Here is a 19,900-nt window from a genome sequence, read left to right on the forward strand (position 1 = left end):
GAGAGCTACTCAGAAAACGAAGAGGCGGGAGAGGTTTGCAGGCAGGAGAATGTGAAGCCCAAGACCACAGGTGAGGGAGAGTCTGAAAGAAAGACTGAAAGATGCTCAGTTTGTGAGCTGAGGCTAGAGGCAGGTATATGACCCATGTAGATGGAAATAAAGGAGGAGCTGCCCAACTAAATAATAAATAACATTTATTAAGAGCTCACTGTTTGTCAGTTTCTCTATGGTACACGTTTCCTGTACAAATTATCTCATTTATGTCACATGCAAGTCTAGAAAATAGATGTTATTTTTATTCCTATTTTACAAATAAGAAACTGAAGCAGAGGGGTCAAATAATTTGCTCAAAGTCACACAGCAAAGTCATGACAAAGCCAGATGCATAAAGGGCAACCAGCATCATATTTCAATTACAACTCTATACTACTAATGTTTGGACCTAGTTAATAGATATCTACCAGAAAAACCCAAATATTACTCTGATTTTTATTTACCATATAGATTCTGACTGTGATGTTGGCAGTTAGAAAATTTGAAGGAAATTTTTTGAGCTGATAACCAGATTTAATTTAGGCAAAGTCTTATTTGTTTTTGTGTTAGCCTCAAGACCTAGTAGACAGGACATAATAGCTGCTTAACAAAAATTAGTACTCCTTTGTCAGATAGAATGTTGTGTCTACTTTGAAAATATCAGTTTGATGAAATGTATAACTTTAGTCATCAAAAAGTAACACCGGCCCTGGCCGGTTGGCTCAATGGTAGAGTGTCGGCCTGGTGTGCAAGAGTCCCAGGTTCGATTCCTGGCCAGGGCACACAGGAGAGGTGCCCATCTGCTTCTCCACCCCCTTCCCCCTCCTTCCTCTCTGTCTCTCTCTTCCCCTCCTGCAGCCAAGGTTCCATTGGAGCAAAGTTGGCCCAGGCGCTGAGGATGGCTCTATGGCCTCTGCCTCAGGCGCTAGAGTGGCTCTGGTTGCAACAGAGCGATGCCCCAGATGGGCAGAGCATCGCCCCCCTGGTGGGCATGCCAGGTAGATCCCGGTCGGGCGCATGCGGGAGTCTGTCTGACTGCCTCCCTGCCTCCCTGTTTCCAACTTCAAAAAAATACAAAAAAAAAAACCAAAAAAAACCACCAGAATATATCTACAGAGACAAACCAAACCTTTTTTTTTTTTTTTTTACAGAGACAGAGAGAGTCAGAGAGAGGGACAGACAGACAGGAACGGAGAGATGAGCGGCATCAATCACTAGTTTTTCCTTGCGCATTGCGACACCTTAGTTGCTCATTGACTGCTCTCTCATATGTGCCTTGACCGCCGGCCTTCAGCAGACCGAGTAACCCCTTGCTGGAGCCAGCGACCTTGGGTCCAAGCTGGTGAGCTTTTTATTTTTTTTGCTCAAACCAGATGAGCCCGCGCTCAAGCTGGCAACCTCGGGGTCTCCGACCGGGTCCTCGCATCCCAGTCCGATGCTCCAACCACTGCTCCACCGCCTGGTCAGGCGCAACAAACCAAACTTTAAATAAATTCACTTAAACGAAAACAAAACCAATTTGAAAAAATAAACCAATAAAATATAAAAAATGAATTTGACCAAGTTGGAATTTAGGTTGTAATATTCGGGGCTGAAACAGCAGCTTATGAGTTATTTCACTCAGATAAAAAAATTTTCATCACTAGTAATTTTTGAAAACCTGGAAAAAAAACCCCACAATACTTTTACTAGAGGAAAAATGGTTCTGAATGGCATATTACAATTAAAACTTTTAAAGTTTTTTAATTTTATCAATTCTCCTAGAAGACATTGACTCCTGACTAATGACTTCATGCTATGCCGCTTCGCTGCTTCTCAAAGGTATTTTGAGATCCATGGAGTCAAGTTTTACTGTTGTTAGCCAATTATTTCAAACTACTATTAATTACACTTCCAGTTGAAGTGTGATTTTAATGCAGTTCATCTGGTTCCTTTTTTCCTCACTTCTATGAGTTGGCCATCATTCTTATAAAACATATTTTAATTTAGCAACTAATTATCATTTTCTTAATGTAAATAAAACTTAAATACAGTTATATTATCAGGAAATATTATATATTATTATACCTGAAATATAATTTTTTCTAAATTAGTTATTTTAGCAATATATTTTTCATATTGTTATTTTTACAACAAGGAATAAAACAAGAAGAATGCATCATACTTCTACAGGTAATGAAACTATTCAATAATAAACTTTTTAAATTAATCTCCTGGCATATGAATATGTTTTTATTGATTTAAATTATTTGTACTAAAATTATTATCTTGGACTTATCCAAAACATTTAATTTATAAACAGCCTATGTATCTTTATAATGTATTTTACTTACATATGTAAGCCTATTTTATTACTTAGCTTCTAAAACAATGGTGTTTAAATGTACTTTGTTCTAGAGAAAAGAAACTAAAAATGTATTATTTTTGTTTTTCCATATATATGCATTTAGTCTTCTCTAAAAACTAGCACAAAGGGAAAGAAATAAATGATTTGGATAAAGAACAATTTTAAGACTGCTTGCCCAAAAGTGATTTTGTAGAGATTTAAATTATTCAAACTGCATGTCAGAATAGTTTGTGAATATTCTAATTAATTTTAAACCATTGTTCCTCTTCCTTTAATGTAAGATTCAAAGGTGGCTTCATATCCCAGTTGAGAAGGAAATCTATGGACATCTAGATTGAAAATAACTAGAAACACAGTATACAACTTGTATTAGATAATTATTAAATTAAACAACATACAAATTATTAAATAGTAAATAAAGCTTCAATTCTACTTTACAAAGGTGCTACAGACTTGGCCTGACTTGTGGTAGCGCAGTGGATAAAGCATCGAAATGGAATGCTGGGGTTGCCGATTCGAAACCCCAGGCTTGCCTGGTCAAGGCACATACGGGAGTTGATGCTTCCTGCTCCTACCCCTGTTCTTTTTTTCTCTTCTCTCTCTCTCTCTCTCTCTCTCTCTCTCTATCTATCTCTCTCTCTCTCTCCAATAAAAATGAATAATTAAATCTAAAAAAAAAAAACACCTAAAAAAAAGTCTCTCATTCTTAAAACAAAAAAGACGCTACAAACTGGACATGTGGTAGTGCAGTGGATAAAACGTGGACCTGGAATGTTCAGGTCATCTGCTCGAAACCCCGGGCTTGCCCCATCATGGCACATATGGGAAGCAACTACTACGAGTTGATGCTCCTGCTCACCTCCCCCTCACCTCCTCTATCTAAAAATTAATAAGTAAAATTTTTAAAAAGTAAAATGGTGGTGTAAGACAATTTTCTTTTAGAGAATATACCACTTTAGTTCTCCATACCACTTTCTTCAAGCCAGACAATTGCAACAATCTTAAATTAGATAAAATCTTGAAAGAACTCTAATCTTACCAATTAAAGAAGATTATGATTAGGAAAATATGAGAATGGAAAGAAATTCCCTTTACTTTATACATTATAAAATTTTAACACTCTTATCCAATAAGCATAAATTATCCAACAAAATTACAAGTTACAAATATACATCCTCACTTTCTTTTTCAAGGCAGCCCATAAAATGCTGAATAGGAGAGAAACTAGACATAATCTACCTTTACTTGGAAATAAGTTGAAGAAAAAAAGCAATCTAGAAAATACTTCTGGTCCTAGTCCAATATAAGATGAAAGTATGTGGACATCATCTAAAGCACACCTAAACAATTAGGCAAACAACTTTATAAACTCTTTGTATATAAACGATGCTAGGAGTAAATTGTGTAAATGTTGACCATTTTGCTTTTCATCAATATGGTGCATTACTTGAACTTTTTTACAATGAAAACAATGAAATTTACAGTCATTGGTCTTGGTTCCAGGATTGCTATGTAATTTACATACTATTATTATTATTTTTATTTTATTTGAGACAGAGAGAGGGACAGATCAGGACAAACAGGAAGGGAGAGAGATGAGAAGCATCAATTCTTCATTGCGGCATCTTAGTTGTTCATTGATTGCTTTCTCATATGTGCCTTGACTAGGGGGCTACAGCAGAGCAAGTGACCCCTTGCTCAAGCCAGCGACCTCAGGCTTCAAGCCAGCGACTTTTGGGCTCAAGCCAGCAACCATGGGGTCATGTCTATGATTCCATACTGAAGCCAGAGACACCTCGCTCAAGCTGGTGAGCCTGCACTCAAGCCAGCGACCTCAGGGTTTCGAACCTGGATCCTCTGTGTCCCAGTCCAATGCTCTAGCCACTGAGCCACTTCCTGGTCAGGCTACATACTATTATTTTTTGGTGAACTTTAACCATATCTCTAAAAACACTGTGCATTAAAAAATCTAAAGAGCATTCTGAGTAATCAGACCCTAAGAGCAAGGTATTTGAGGGATTCTATGTTGAATATGTGGAAAAAGAACATGCATTTATGAAAGGATCTAGGAATTCAAACTGAGGATAAAATAAATATAATCATCATTGCAAAGACAAAAGAAATCATTAAGAAGGGTTTATTCAATTACTAGTAAGGAGATTGAATCAGTAATCAAAAATTTCCCAAGAAAGAGAACCCTACGACTAAATGGCTTCATTGGGGACTTTTACCAAACATATAAAAAAGAATGAACTCCAAACCTAAATTTTCGCCAAAAAATCAAAGAGGAGGAAACACTTCCAAACTCATTTCACAGGGCCAACATTATCCTGATACCAAAACTAGAAAAAGACAATACTAGAATAAAATATATATATATATAATATACATATGTATATATATACATATATATACAATATATATATATTTTTTAAATATATACTAGGACCAGAAGTATTTTCTGAATTGCTTTTTCTCCTCATCGTATTTCCAAGTAAAGGTAGATTATGTCTAATTTCTCTCCTATATAAAAAATATATATAAAGAACAGGCCAATATCCCTGATGAATAAAAATGCAAAAATTCTAGCAAACCAAAATAAGTAGCACATGAAAAGAATCATACACTAGGCTCCGTCTGGTTGCTCAGTGGATAGAACCTGAGGTCATGGGTTTGATCCCAGGTCAGGGCACACATGAGAAACAAACAGTGAGTTCACAACTAAGTGAAACAACCAGTTGATGCTTCTCTCTCTTCCATCCAATCTCTCTTTCTCTATCTTTCTCTCTCTCTCTCTCAAATCAATAATTTTTTAGAGAGAAATACAGAAAAAAAGCGGGGAGAGAAGTGAGAAGCATCAACTCACAGTAGTTCTTCCCGTATGTGCCAAGCCCAAGGTTTTGAACCAGCAACCCTATTATTTCAGGTCAACACTTTATCCACTGCACCACCATAGGTCAGGCCCAATAAAAAAATTTTTTAAAGTCATATACTAGACATGATCATGTGGGATTTTTTTTTTTTTTTTTTTTTTTTTTTTACAGAGGCAGAGATAGACAGGGACAGACAGACAGGAATGGAGAGAGATGAGAAGCATCAATCATTAGTTTTTCGTTGCGTGTTGCGACTTCTTAGTTGTTCATTGATTGCTTTCTCATATGTGCCTTGACTGCGGGCCTTCAGCAGACCGAGTAACCCCTCGCTGGAGCCAGCAACCTTGGGTCCAAGCTGGTGAGCTTTTTGCTCAAGCCAGATGAGCCCGCGCTCAAGCTGGCGACCTCGGGATCTCGAACCTGGGTCCTTCCGCATCCCAGTCCGACGCTCTATCCACTGCGCCACCACCTGGTCAGGCGATCATGTGGGATTTATCCCTGGGGTGCAAGGATGGTTCAGCATATGCAAATCAATCAGTGTGACACATTACATTAACAGAATGAAAGAAAAGAAGCAAATGACCATCTCAATAGATGCAGAAAAACATTTGACAAAATTCAACATCCATTTATAATAAAAACTCTTACCAAATTAGGTACAGAAAGAACATATCTCAATATCATAAAGGCCATAATTGACCAGCCCATCATTCTCAATGGTGAAAGATTGAAAGCTTTTTCCTCTAAGATCAAGAATAAGGCAAAGGTGCTCACTCTCATCTCGCTTACTCAGCATAGTAATAGAAGTGCAGTTAGAGCAGTCAGGCAACAAAAAATAAAAAGAAGGTACTAGAACAAGAAAGAAAGAAAGAAAGAAAGAAAGAAAGAAAGAAAGAAAGAAAGAAAGAAAGAAAGAAAGAAAGAAAGAAAGAAAGATTGTATTTATTTGGAGATGGCACTATTTTATATAAAGAAAATTCTAAAGACTCAACCAAAAACCTGTTAGATCTAATCAATGAATTCAGTAAAGCTAAAGAATACAAAATTAATATACAAAAATCAGTAGAGTTTCTATACAATAACAACAAATTTTCTCAAAAAGAAATAAAGAAGTAGATCCCATATAAAATAGTCCCAAACTATTAAAATACCTAGGAATAAATTTAATTAAGAAGGTGAAAGATCTCTACTATGACAACTACAAGACAGTGATGAAAGAAATAAAAATAGTTACAAATAAATGGAAAGTTATCCCATGTCCAGTATTATTTTTTATGAAAGTAGAAAAAGTCTTAAAATGTATATGGAACAGCAAATGACCCTGAATAGCCAAAGAAAACTCTGAAAATAAAGAGCACAGCAGAAGACATCATACTTTCTGATTTCAAATACTATAAAGCTGTAATCATCAAAACAGTATAGTACTGGCATAAAAGCAGACAAAAAGACCAATGGAACATAATCAAGAATCCAGAAATACACTTAAGACTATGTGGTCAACTACAGGGTGTCCTCAGGTTACCACATAGTTCCATTCCTCCTACAACAGTGACATAACCTGAATTTTGGTATAGGTTGAAACACTCCCTTGACCAGGGGTCGGGAACCTTTTCAGCTAAGAGAGCCATGAACGCCACGTATTTTAAAATGTAATTCTGTGAGAACCATACAATGACCCATGTATGTTACGAATTATCCAATAAAAATTTGGTGTTGTCCCAGAGGACAGCTGTGATTGGCTCAAGCCACCTGTAACCATGAACATGAGCGGTAGGAAATGAGTGGATTGTAATATATGAGAATGTTTTATATTTTTAACGTTAATATTTTTTTTATTAAAGATTTGTCTGCAAGCCAGATGCAGCCATCAAAAGAGCCACATCTGGCTCATGAGCCATAGGTTCCCGACCCCTGCCCTAGACTAACACAGATGGAACACTTATAGTTTTAACAGTTCAAAATGGTGTAGGTAAGCATGGGGGGGGGGGGGTGATGCCAACTCTCTCACACATATTTCATGTTACAGAATATTCTTCTGCCACATGCAACCAAACTAGTTCACCTACATAGTCCATAAATATGACAATAATGGCATAAGCTAAAACAGTCATGTCTCAATTTTTTGAAGTTTTTATCAGAGTGAGCATCATAAACCCGAAAAATTTAAAAAATATTTTTAAGTTTTTATTGGGGTGAGCGTTGTATGCCAAGAATGTCATTACCTGGGAACCTCCTGTAATATAACAAGAAACCAAGAATATTTAATGGAGAAAGGAGGTCTTTTCAATAAATGGCATTGGGATAATTGGATATTGACATGTAGAAGAATGAAACTGGACCCATATCTAACACTATTAACAAAAATTTACTTAAAGTAGATTAAAGACTTAAATGTTAGCCCTAAAGCCATGAAACTCCTAGAGAAAATATATGAATAAAGTTCCTTGACATGGGTCATGGGAATGATTTTTTTGGATATGACACCTAAAGCACAAGCAACAAAATCAAAAATAAATAAGTGGGATTGCATCAAATTAAAATGCTTCTTTCTGCACAGCAAGAAAAACCATCAACAAAATAAAAAACCACTCACAGAAAGAAAAAAATATTTGCAAACTATTATCAGATAAGGGATACATATACATACACACACACACACACACACACACACTATATAAAGAACTCATACAACAACTCAATAACAAATAAAATAATAATAATAATGTGGCCCTGGCCAGTTGGCTCACTAGTAGAGCGTCAGTCTGGCATGTAGAAGTCCTGGGTTCGATTCCCAGCCAGGGGCACAGGAGAAGTACCTATCTGCTTCTCCACCCTTCCCCCTCTCCTTTCTCTCTGTATCTCACTTCCCCTCCCACAGCCAAGGCTCCATGGGAGCAAAGTAGGCCTGGGCACTGAGGATGTCTCCATGGCCGCCACCTCAGGTGCTAGAATGGCTCTGGTTGCAGCGGAGCAAAGCCCCAAATGAGCAGAGCATCACCCCCTGGTGGGCATGTCAGGTGGATCCCGGTTAGGTGCATGCAGGAGTCCATCTCTCATCTCTCTCCTTCCCTTCTTCTCACTTCAGAAAAATAAAGAAATAATAATAATAATACAATTTAAAAGTGGGCAAAAGACATCTTAACTTCAATAAGATAGATGAGAGGCAAACAGACATATAAAAAGATGCTCAACATCACTAGTCACTAGGGAAATGCAAATAAACACAATGGCCATCATCAAAACAAACAAAAATTACCATATTTACCCATGTATAAGGTGCACGCTTTTTTGAAAAACCTGGGGTCTAAAAACTGGGTGCACCTTTAACAGTGGTTGTAGTTGTTGTTGTTGTTTTTTTACTTGCATTTCCCACTTTTTCGCACTTGTTACCAGTATATTACAGTAGGTTACATTTTGCCATATTCTGTCCAGAAATGGTTCAGAAAAGATTTTCGCATGGTGCTGAATTCAAGCTAAAAGTAATCCACTTAGCAAAAGTTAATGGAAATCGTGCTGCTGAATGTAAGTTTGGTCTCCTCCAACTGAGACGGGCTACAGGAAGAAGAAACCCTACTGAAAAAGCCACAGCAGAAGAAAGCCATGAGAGGCAAGTCAGCCAAATGGCCTGATGTAGAGATGGAATTGAAGATATGGATTGAAGAGCAAAGGGCAATTGGAATACCTGTGTCCACAAAGATCGTTCAACATGAGGCAAGAAGAATAGCTTATGAAAAAGAAGTTATTAATTTCAAAGGAGGTCACAGTTGGTGCTTCAGATTCATGAAACAAAATTGACTAAGCATGTGTACACACAACAGACTTGCCCAAAAGATGCCTGAAAGTTATGAGCAGAAGGTCCTTGAATTTCATTGTTTTGTCATTCATTGTCAGAAGACACATCAGTTTGAGTTGGGATAGATTGCAAATATGGACCAAGTCCCCCTTCAATTTGATGTCCCAAGTACAGAACTGTTGATAAGAAGGGGGTGAAAACTGTAGCTGTGAAGACAAGTGGACATGAAAAGAGCCATTATACAGTTGTTCTAGCTTGTACTGACAGAACCAAGCTGCCTCTTATGCTAATTTTCAAACACAAAACAATGCCAAAAGAAGACATTCCTTGAAGAGTGATTGTCCACATTCATGACAAGGGTTGGATGGATCAGGATGGGATGAAGATCTGGTTTTAGAAAGTTTGGAGCCTGACCAGGCAGTGGTGCAGTGGATAGAGTGTTGGACTGGGATGCTAAGGACCCAGGTTCAAGACCCCGAGGTCACCAGCTTGAGCGCAGGCTCATCTGGTTTGAGCAAAGCTCACCAGCTTGGACCCAAGGTCACTGGCTTGAGCAAAGGGTTACTTGGTCTGCTGAAGGCCCACAGTCAAGGCACATATGAGAAAGCAATCAATGAACAACTAAAGTGTCGCAACGAAAAACTGATGATTGATGCTTTTCATCTCTTTCCATTCCTGTCTTTCCATAGGCTGTCTGTCCCTATCTATCCCTCTCTCTTACTCTCTCTCTGTCTCTGTTAAAAAAAAAAAGGCCCTGGCCAGTTGGCTCAGTGGTAGAGCATTGGCCTGGCGTGCAGAAGTCCCGGGTTTGATTCCCAGCCAGGGCATACAGGAGAAGTGCCCATCTGCTTCTCCACCCTCCCCCTCCTTCCTCTCTGTCTCTCTCTTCCCCTCCCACAGCCAAGGCTCCACTGGAGCAAAGATGGCCCGGGTGCCAGGGATGGCTCCTCGGCCTCTGCCCCAGGCACTAGAGGGGCTCTGGTCACAATAGAGCGATGCCCCAGAGGGGCAGAGCATTGCCCCCTGGTGGGCAGAGCGTCACCCCCTGGTGGGCGTGCCAGGTGGATCCCGGTCGGGCACATGCGGGAGTCTGACTGTCTCTCCCCGTTTCCGGCTTCAGAAAAATACAGAAAAAAAAAAAAAAGGAAACTTTGGAGAAGGAGACCAGGTCGGCTCTTATGCAAACCTGCCCTATTGGTGCTTGATCAGTTCAGGACACACATAACAAAAAACACAAAGAAGATTGCTGCAGAGCAAAAAAAAAAACAAAAACTTGCCATCATACCTGGAAGCTTGACATCCCAGCTCCAACAACTTTATGTCAGCGTTAACAAACCCTTCAAAGCTGCCATAAGAGATGAATGGAACCAATGGATGAAGTCTTCTGGGGACAATTTGACACCAGCATGAAGAGTGAAGAAACCAACTATAGAAGTTTATTTCTGGGTGAAAAGAACCTGGGATAATATCAAGATTGAGATAACTGTCAAGTCATTTAAGAAGTGTGGCATTTCAAATGCCATAGATGAAACTGAGGACAAGGCAATATATGAAGATAGTGATTTGTCATCAGAAGTAGATGAGGACAAGCTAATGGAGGGAGTTTTGACAGTGATGAGGAGTTGTATGAATTTTATGATGAATAAAACTTTATTTCAATAACTTTATGTAATATATCTTTTTTCAAATTTCAGGCCTCAACATTAAGGTGCATCTTTTACATGGGGAGATACAGTAACAAATGCTAGTGTGTGGAGAAAAGAAAACCTTTGTGCACTGCTGGTAGCATTATAAATTGATACAGCTATTATGGAAAACAGTATAGAGGATTCTCAAAAATTAAAAGTAAAACTACCATATAATACAGCAATTTCACTTCTGGGAATTATCCAAAAGAAATGAAAATACTGACTCAAAAAAGTATCCATAGCTCCATGTTTATAGTAGCATTATTTATAACAGCCAAGACATGGAAAAACCTAAGTGTTCATCAATGGATAATTGGATAAAGAAGTTGTGATACATGTATACAACAAAATATTATTTAGGCCCTGGCCTGTTGACTCAGTGGTAGAACATCAGCCCAGTGTGAGGAAGTTCCAGGTTCAATTTCTGGTAAAGGCACACAAGAGAAGCAACCATCTGCTTCTCCACCCTTTCCCTTCCCCTCTCCTTCTCTCTCTCCTCCCCTCCCACAGCCATGGCTAGGATGGTTCCAGCAATTTGGCCATGGGAGCTGAGGATGGCTCCATGGCCTCACCTCAGGGCACTGAAATAGTTTGGTTGCCAAACAATGGAGCTGCGGCGTCAGATGGGCAGAGAATGGCCCTGCAGGGGCTTACCAGTGGATCCTGATCAGGGCACATGTGAGAGTCTGTCTCTGCCTCCCTACCTTCCACCTCTCACTTAATAATAATAATAATTATTATTATTATATATTTATTATTCAGACATAGAAAAAAGAGGAAATCTTACCATTTATTACAAGAATGAACTTTGTGGTCATTATGCTAAGAGAAATAAGTCAGATATAAAAAGAAAATACTGTATGATGTCACTTATATGTGAAGTAAAATCTGTAGATTTTACAAAAACAAACAAACAAAAAAAAAAACCAAACTCATAGGAAAAGAAATCAGCTTTATAGTTACCAGAGATGGAGGATTGTGATCAAAAGGTACAAACTTCCAGTTATAATTTAGTTAAGTATTAGGAAAGTAATGTACAACGTGATGACTAAAGCTAACACTGCTATATGATACAATATATAGCAAAGTTATTAAGAGAGAAAATACTATGACTTCTCATCAAAAGGGGAAATTTTTTTCTTTTTTCTTATATTCTTTATTTTCTTTTTCTTGTATCTATACAAGCAGTTGTATGTTAACTGAACCTACTCTGGTACTCATTTCACAATATATAAGTCAAACCATCATGAGGTATGCCTTAAATTTATACATTGATGTATGTCAATTATTTCTCAATAAAACTGGAAAGTAAATAAATAACCTTTCTGATCTTAGGGAACAGAACCTGGAGAAAGAAGGAAGTAGAGAGAATAAGTTTATTACATTACCTAATACAAAATATTCAGAAAAGGTAAAGCATTTATAGGTGGAATAATAATCAAGTATTAAATAGGTTTATCTTTTAACAATAGTCTAGTTCATTGTTTAGCATCTCTGTTTTCTAGTATTAAAAAACAACAAACAAATACACCAAATACTAACAACTTCAACTGTTCGCCCTGGCACTAATAACTCCAGAAGTATTTGTACTATTTTCTTATTAACGCAAGTCAAAAGTAAAGACATAAACATTTGAATACTGAAATGTACTATACATATTAAACTAGTCTAATTAGGAATTAGATGACTCACCTGTCATTGTTTTCCCATTGCCTCTCCTCTCACACGTGTGAATATAATCAATAATCTTTACTTAATGCTATATACTGAGTTCATTGTAAAATAAACTACATTACCTTTCACAGTATTCATAAAAAAATTTTAAAAAGTGTTTGAGAAACTCACTGAAGAAAGATATTAAAGGAAATCATTTTTGTATAATTTCTATTAAGATACCGTGTGGGCCACTTAAACACCCTCATTCAAAATACTGTTAAGTTTAAGTCATTCCATTGGATATGTAGTGGCTACCTGCATTCAAATTAATGAAGCAGTTTAGTCATCTGGTAGCAAGAACCCTCATTAGTAATCTGGGTTCACAGGCAAAGGCCATGGTGTATACTTGGAAGGAAATAAGTGGCCTGTTCTAACCAGGAGGCACAATAGCAGCGTCCTGTGGGCATCAAGTTTGTATTCCAGTGGACATGCAGTTCCCAAGGGAAGCCCGCTACAGAGATGTAGGACAGTAATGGCACATGGGAACACTGCTAAGAACTAACTCCAAGAGGAAAGGTCAGGAGTTACGCGCAGAGGGAAAAAGTATTCTTGGCTACAGATAGCCCCTGAGAATCAAAAAATAGTCACATTTTAGTTGTTGTTTTTTCTGTTTGTTAAAGAGAATCTAAATAAGTAAAGGCACAGTGCTTGCGCCTCAGAATATTATCATTTTTAATTGCTTGTCTTATCTCAGTACATGCTTTCTTTAAGTATGTCAAGTATGAATGTAGCTGGACCATTGTATATGAAACAGCAAGGAATCCAGAGCCCTTACTGGTAAGGAAACAGAGCCCTTAATCAGTTAAATGAATTGAATATATTTAAAAGTAGTAGATTAAGTATTCGAGGCACTAGTATTAATACCACAGTGTTTCTTCTAATGGTATACATATGTTACACGAAGGATATAGCATACATAATACCACACCTTACATAAAAATCATCATAGTGAAAACACACATAAGTAAGCACTAATAAATAATATTTTCTATAGATAATCACAGAAAACAAATGTTCACGCAGGTAATTTTCTCATTTGAGAACTGATTGATTCTGCACATCAGAAGTCTCTATTTTAATTCAGCTCTGTTTAGGCCTAAAATAAACCCTTCTCAACATTTATAGGCTCTTAGTGTTGCAAAGAATTTCAAAACATCACCAACTGCCCTTCCATGTTTGGATTTGAGATTGGAAAGCAGCAACAACACTCCATGGCTCTTTCCTACCATTTCCTTCCCTGGGCCAGTAAGTTTGCATTAAGGAGAAAAATTTGCCTGACCCGGCGGTGGCGCAGTGGATAGAGTGTTGGACTGGGATGCAGAGGACCCAGGTTCAAGACCCCGAAGTCGCCAGCTTGAGCGCGGGCTCATCTGGCTTGAGCAAAAAAAGAAAAAGCTCACCAGCTTGGACCCAAGGTCGCTGGCTCGAGCAAGGGGTTACTCAGTCTGCTGAAGGCCACAGTCAAGGCACATATGAGAAAGCAATCAATGAACAACTAAGGTGTCACAACGAAAAACTGGTAATTGATGCTTCTCATCTCTGTCCGTTCCTGTCTGTCTGTCCCTATCTTCTGTCCCTCTCTCTGATTCTGTCCCTGTAAAAAAAAAAAAAGAAGAAGAAAATTTTAAGAAAATAAGTTAATTCCCAGTGGTTCCTCTACTAAGGATTCACTCTATAAAATCAGTCCTGAGTGCTCGCTTTGGCAGCACATATACTAAAATTGGAATGATACAGAGAAGATTAGCATGGCCCCTGCGCAAGGATGACACACAAATTCGTGAAGCGTTCCATATTTTTTGACAAGATAACCTGGACATGTTTTCTTTGAACATATGTACTCTGATTTATTGATGTCACCCCATTAAAATTAATAAAAATTAAAAAAAAAATCAGTCCTGAGAGACATTCCAGTCTTAGATGTCACTAGAACAAGACAGAAACAACTTTAGAGCCAAAAATAGATCCCACTTGCTTCTTATCCCACCAGACCCCAAGTTTCCATTGTCAAGACCATGTTTTATCTACTTTATGTTCAACCACCACAACCATAATTTCCCCCTTCCCCCACTCACCATGCCAAAACTGTGCCTAGCACTTGCATATGGATGGATAGACAGACAGACTGATGGATGGATAAGTGAATAAATACATGAAATTTTCCTCTTTGGGTCCACTGTAATTCATAACATGTATTCAAATATCAGGGTAATGTCATTATCTCCCCCTCTAGGAAAATGTTTTTATTATTTTCCTATTAAAACTTACTATATATGGGTAGTTGGCAGCTTTTTAATCACAATAAAAACGAAATGATATTGTAATTTGGGTAGCATAATGTTATACCTGGGACTCAAAAAATCAATGTCTAGTCATGAAAATGTAATAAAAAATTAGCATCTTATAAATGGTATTTTCAATGTTAGTTAGACCTTATCTGTACCTATCAGAATGAAAGGGGATTAAGATTAAAGTTAGGGCTGGAGTTGATGCTTTAAATAGAGAGAGGACAGATAGAGAGAGTAAGAGAGAGAGAGACTTTAGATTTATAAGTGTGGCTTAAGGAAGATCTCTGATGCACCTGCAAATAAAATGCAGTCTTGTCATTAAAGTGAGGTATAACTTGTTTTACAGCCAAATAAAAGGTAGCATATTAAATGCACCATTTGTTGACGTTGATGAAGATATGCCCAGAGCCTGTGGATATACATCCTGAAACAGAAGTTATTTAAACAATAACCTGCCCAGTTCACTGTCACTTAGGGGAAGGTGTGTTTCAATCAGAAAATTCTTGGCAATACTTCCTCATAGTTTCTAGGCAACTCTTTGAAAAATAAGGAGTTGCAGATAGGTAAGAAGGAAACTCAGGCCCTGGCCAGTTGGCTCAGCGGTAGAGCGTCGGCCTGGTGTGCAGGAGTCCTGGGTTCGATTCCCGGCCAGGGCACACAGGAGAGGCGCCCATTTGCTTCTCCACCCCTCCCACTCTCCTTCCTCTCTGTCTCTCTCTTCCCCTCCGGCAGCCAAGGCTCCATTGGAGCAAAGATGGCCCGGGCGCTGGGGATGGCTCTGTGGCCTCTGCCTCAGGCGCTAGAATGGCTCTGGAAGCAACAGAGCGATGCCCCAGAGGGGCAGAGTATCGCCCCCTGGTGGGCGTGCCGGGTGGATCCCGGTCAGGCGCATGCGGGAGTCTGTCTCACTGCCTCCCCGTTTCCAGCTTCGGAAAAATGAAAAAAAGAAAAGAAAAAAGAAGGAAACTCATTACCCACCCTCAGAGAGTGAAAAGATAAAGTGTGGGTTTGGTAGTACTCACGGCTCTGCCTGTAGGCTCCTGTCCTCAGCCACATAGTTTGAAGGAATATAGCCCTGCAACTGCTGGCCGAAGCCATCTCTTTTTTTCTCCAAGTGCCTGGCGAACCACCAGCCTTCGTGGGAATTGTCCAGGACCTGGAGCTTGTCGCCAGCGCGGAAGCTCAGGTCCTCTGCAGTCCGAGCCTGGTAATCAAACAGGGCCACGAAGTAGTGGCCCTGTGGCCTGGGAGCATCAGGGGAGCAGGTCCCCTCTGTGTTCTCAATCACCACCTGTTTGTCTGCCTCCCGGACAAAGCAGGGGAGACAGGACTTCAAGTACGCCCAGAGCCTCAGGCAGATGTTGCTCATGCTGCCCTGGTGGAGAATGGAGGAGAGGGGCTTCTCCCTCTCCCCTTTGTCTCTGCAGATTCACTTTCTTTCCTTCCAACAGGCAACTTTGAAATCAGCACCAATTCACCAGTCTTTGGAGAGTGTGCAAAACCCTGTTCCCCGACAGTCAGGCACACCTGGCTGCATGGAGGGACTCACCAGCTCGCTTTCTGTGGCTGTAGCTGCGGTCCCAGAGCGAAACCGCACAGGAGCTGGGCAGCTGCTCGGTGCCAGGATGCCTTTTCTTCTTGCTTGCTTAGGAATCCCACAACAACAAAAAAAAAAAAATTGAGAAGGCTTTATTTAGACGAACATCTGAGAACAGAAAAGAGTCACCTTGCCTCTTGTCCCAAGAGAAAGTTAACAGGAGAAAGATGTTAGCTCCAGGTAAGATCTCCAGATCTTGCTTTTCCCAGGAGCTCTCTGCCTGCTTCAGGTCTGTCTCTGTAGTTTGACCAGTCCTGACCCCCAGGGCTCTTTCCTTTTTGCTAATGAATAACCAACCAACCGAGGTTATTGCCTTTAACATCCTGAGCTATGAACAGACTGTAATCATTTCTCTTTTACTTCCTGGTTTCTTTTTGTCTGTGATCTAAATGAGATTCCAGTCCTCTTTACCTCTCCCACACCCAGGAGAGACCAGCGCCCTCATCAGGGAGCCAAACTCTTAAAGCAGCTGCCAAAATCCTTACTCCTGGACAAACAGGCTAGCCCAGGGAGAGCTTTGTCTTGCTATGTTCCCAGCACAGAAATCAAGGGCAGAGATTTCTTCCCCCGCCCCTCCCCAAAGACGAGTAGAATTGTTTTGCCACCACTACGGGAAATAAAAAGGCAAATTAAAGTGGATAAAAGGCAATGGGAAAGAACCATTGAGTCCCTTCCTTTTCTCATCGCCAGGAACATGTTTTAGTAGCTTTCCAGTCTATTTACAGTCTGGAAAAGTATGAAAGCAGCTGACTAATACGCTGAGAACACGAAGCATTGCTTTTTCCCACAGAGGCATTTAATTTGCCACCTTGCATGCACTATTTCTGAAACGCGAGCGCGCGCGCACACACTAGGTGACCAGTTTAAAGAAAGAGCAGAAATGCTGTGTGGGTGCTGCTGTGGAGGCTCTTTCTGTTCAACTGTTACCTCCAGGTTTATACTGGTTCCTAACTTCATTACTAGGAGCTGAGGATACGATGAAGCCGAGACCATAACACGATCCGGACAGGCAGCGGGTTTGCTCTACTTCCCTAGTTCAGAGCAGCTGGCTCACACCTGTGTTTAGGAGCCAAAGAATGCCTGGGCAGTGAGTTGGGATGGATCAAAGCACTACCATTTTCACTAGCAGAGAGCAATGCAAATTTGTTTATAATGTGTCACTTGTTTTTGTATAAGACATTTATTTAAAAGTTTCTCTCTTAAAAACAATCTCTCTAACCATTGGTAGAGATTTGAAACTGGCTAACCTAGCCCCAAGTAGAATCTCAAAATTCCTGTCCTTTGTCAAACAGCAAGGCATTTTTTAGTAATCAGAAAAATTGAACAGAAGGAAAATAAAGAAAAAAAGAAAACCAGATATGTTGCAGTAATATAATATTATAATAATTAAATATATAAAAATATGAAAAATATATAGAAATAATTAGAATGTAATATTAAAAGCAATTAAGGAAATTAAATAAAATTATACCATCTGAATAAGAATTAATCTAGGGTGTACAAATATAATAGGCAGACTTTGACTTTCATGCAGAGCCCAGTTAGTGTATATGTGAAGTTATTGATATATATAAATCAAAAAAGTGGCTTAATGTCATAACTTTGTCAGTTAACATAAGCAAGAAGCTTTCCTAGAAACACCTTAAAAGTGACTTAATGTAACATTTCAATAAATTAACATAAAAAGGGCTCCCTGCGAGGAACTTACAAAACGGTGGTTTAAAATGGTAATCCTGTAAATTGACACCTGTTAGAAGGCATAGGCCAAAAAAGAAATACTAAAACTAAGGGGCTCCCCTTCTACAGTAGGGGCCCAGACTCCAACGTTGAACGTGGACTGTCTCCATGCCGCTCTGACCAAGGACAGCCAAGAGAAACACACCGACAAGGCCCCCTTAAACTATACCAAGGCACTCCAAAAGAATTTGCGAATAATAAACTGTATAATTTCTGCAACTAACTTATTATGTGTCAGTCATAGCTTTCCTCCAATGACACTTAGTCTCGACACTAATAAATAAAATCCTCACAGCTGCCTCAAGAGTAGTCTTGAAAAGGCTGCTAGCCCTGCTGTTAAGCAAAAATGTCTCACTATGTGGGGAAATCAAATTGGGGACGCCTGATCGACGTAAAGCTTGGGCTCTACTGGGACAAGAGAACCCTGGCCTCAGCTCCATCTGCTATTACCTTACCCTAAAATTGGCATTTATGGTGGACAGACCATTGGGTTAGAACAAGAACTCGTGTCCCACTCCCAGATTCCTGCAATCAATTGTCTTGAGAGTTAAAGTTGTACCAATTTGCCAGGAATAGCAAGGCCAGAAGCTGAGCCAGGTTTGTTTGTTTGTTTGTTTGTCATATGGGATCTAAAATATAATTTCACATATAAAACAGAAAATAGCAATTATACAATATTGAGAAGCCGGAAATATATTTTGTTCCAAACACAATAATATAAAAGTATAAAATTCTATGAATACCCCTACATACAGGCATATGTGATAAACTTTTTCCAGATATATCTACATGATCTGAAAATTAAATAATATTTGGAAGCAACTAAAGAGATGTATTTAAAACAAATTTGTAAGTGGAGTTTGAGACTTCAAAAATTTGAAGGTTTTAAATTAAATATGCCTCCATTATAATTATAACAAGGCATTCTGGAAAAAGACAAAGAGACAGGCCTGCACAGCAGTCACTGAATTGGTGAATGAAATTGAAAAAGTGGCTGACCATCCAAAGATGTCAGGCAAGTAATGGCCTGAGAAAGCTAAGTCAAGGGGTGGGAAGGAAAAAGTTACCTTGTGATAATAGTAGCAGAATTCTACAGTCACCCAACCTTGAAGCCTTAAAGTCATCTTTTATTCTTTGTCTTGTTTTTCTGAGTTAATTAATCATCAAATTTTGCTCAGTTTTCCTTTTCATTTATTGCAAAAAAAAAAAATTTATTCCTTCTCGATGACAGCGGAGTACTGGGCAAAAATGTTAGAATATTCTTCACTAGATTATTTCAGAGGTCTCCTAACTAGTGTCTCTTCCTCCAGTTTATCCACATATCTTTGACTCATCTTGCACAGGGCCCTGTTTTTAGATTAGTAACAGTGGCAGAGGTCTTATGTGTACTAGTAAGAGTAGCTATCAGTTTTGGAGGGCTCTCTATTTGCCAGCCACTGTGCTAAGAACGTTACAAATGATACATCACTGAATTCTCAGAAAATGAAAGCAACAATACCTATTAGAAAGGTAGCATTTTTTTATAATCTTAGAGAACTGGGGTTTAGAGAAGTTTAGTAATTTGTACAAGGTCACACAGCCACCAAGTGGCTGAACCATGAGTAACACCCTAGTCTCATCTGACTCCAGAGCCTCAGATTGTAACTCCTCAGTTTTGATAACTCTTTTAAAAAAAAATTAATGTCATTCTTCCATGTAAAATTCTTCAAGAATATCCAACATGTTTGGAATAAAACCTAAACACTTCAGCTGGACACACGAGGCCCTGCTAACTTCTCTAACCTCACAGCCCTTCACTCCTGTATTCGCATCCTGTGATGCAGGTTCACCA

General features: G+C 39.1%; 1 protein-coding gene and 1 non-coding gene across 2 annotated transcripts in view; one reads left to right on the forward strand and one right to left on the reverse strand.

The window, feature by feature from the left end:
* FRK (fyn related Src family tyrosine kinase) overlaps positions 1-16,664 on the reverse strand; it is a 128,317-nt gene extending 111,653 nt beyond the window's left edge. The window contains exon 1 of the mRNA XM_066248022.1: positions 15,758-16,664. Within this exon, the coding sequence (XP_066104119.1) occupies positions 15,758-16,104 (347 nt within the window). The 5' untranslated portion in view covers positions 16,105-16,664. The remainder of the gene's footprint in view (positions 1-15,757) is intronic.
* Positions 14,141-14,247, forward strand: LOC136316495 (U6 spliceosomal RNA). Its single transcript, XR_010727727.1, has one exon. It is a non-coding gene; the product is annotated as a U6 spliceosomal RNA (small nuclear RNA).
* Positions 16,665-19,900: the final 3,236 nt, after the last annotated feature.

The sequence above is a fragment of the Saccopteryx bilineata genome, chromosome 12, assembly GCF_036850765.1.
Source record: "Saccopteryx bilineata isolate mSacBil1 chromosome 12, mSacBil1_pri_phased_curated, whole genome shotgun sequence".
Taxonomy (NCBI): Eukaryota; Metazoa; Chordata; class Mammalia; order Chiroptera; family Emballonuridae; genus Saccopteryx; species Saccopteryx bilineata.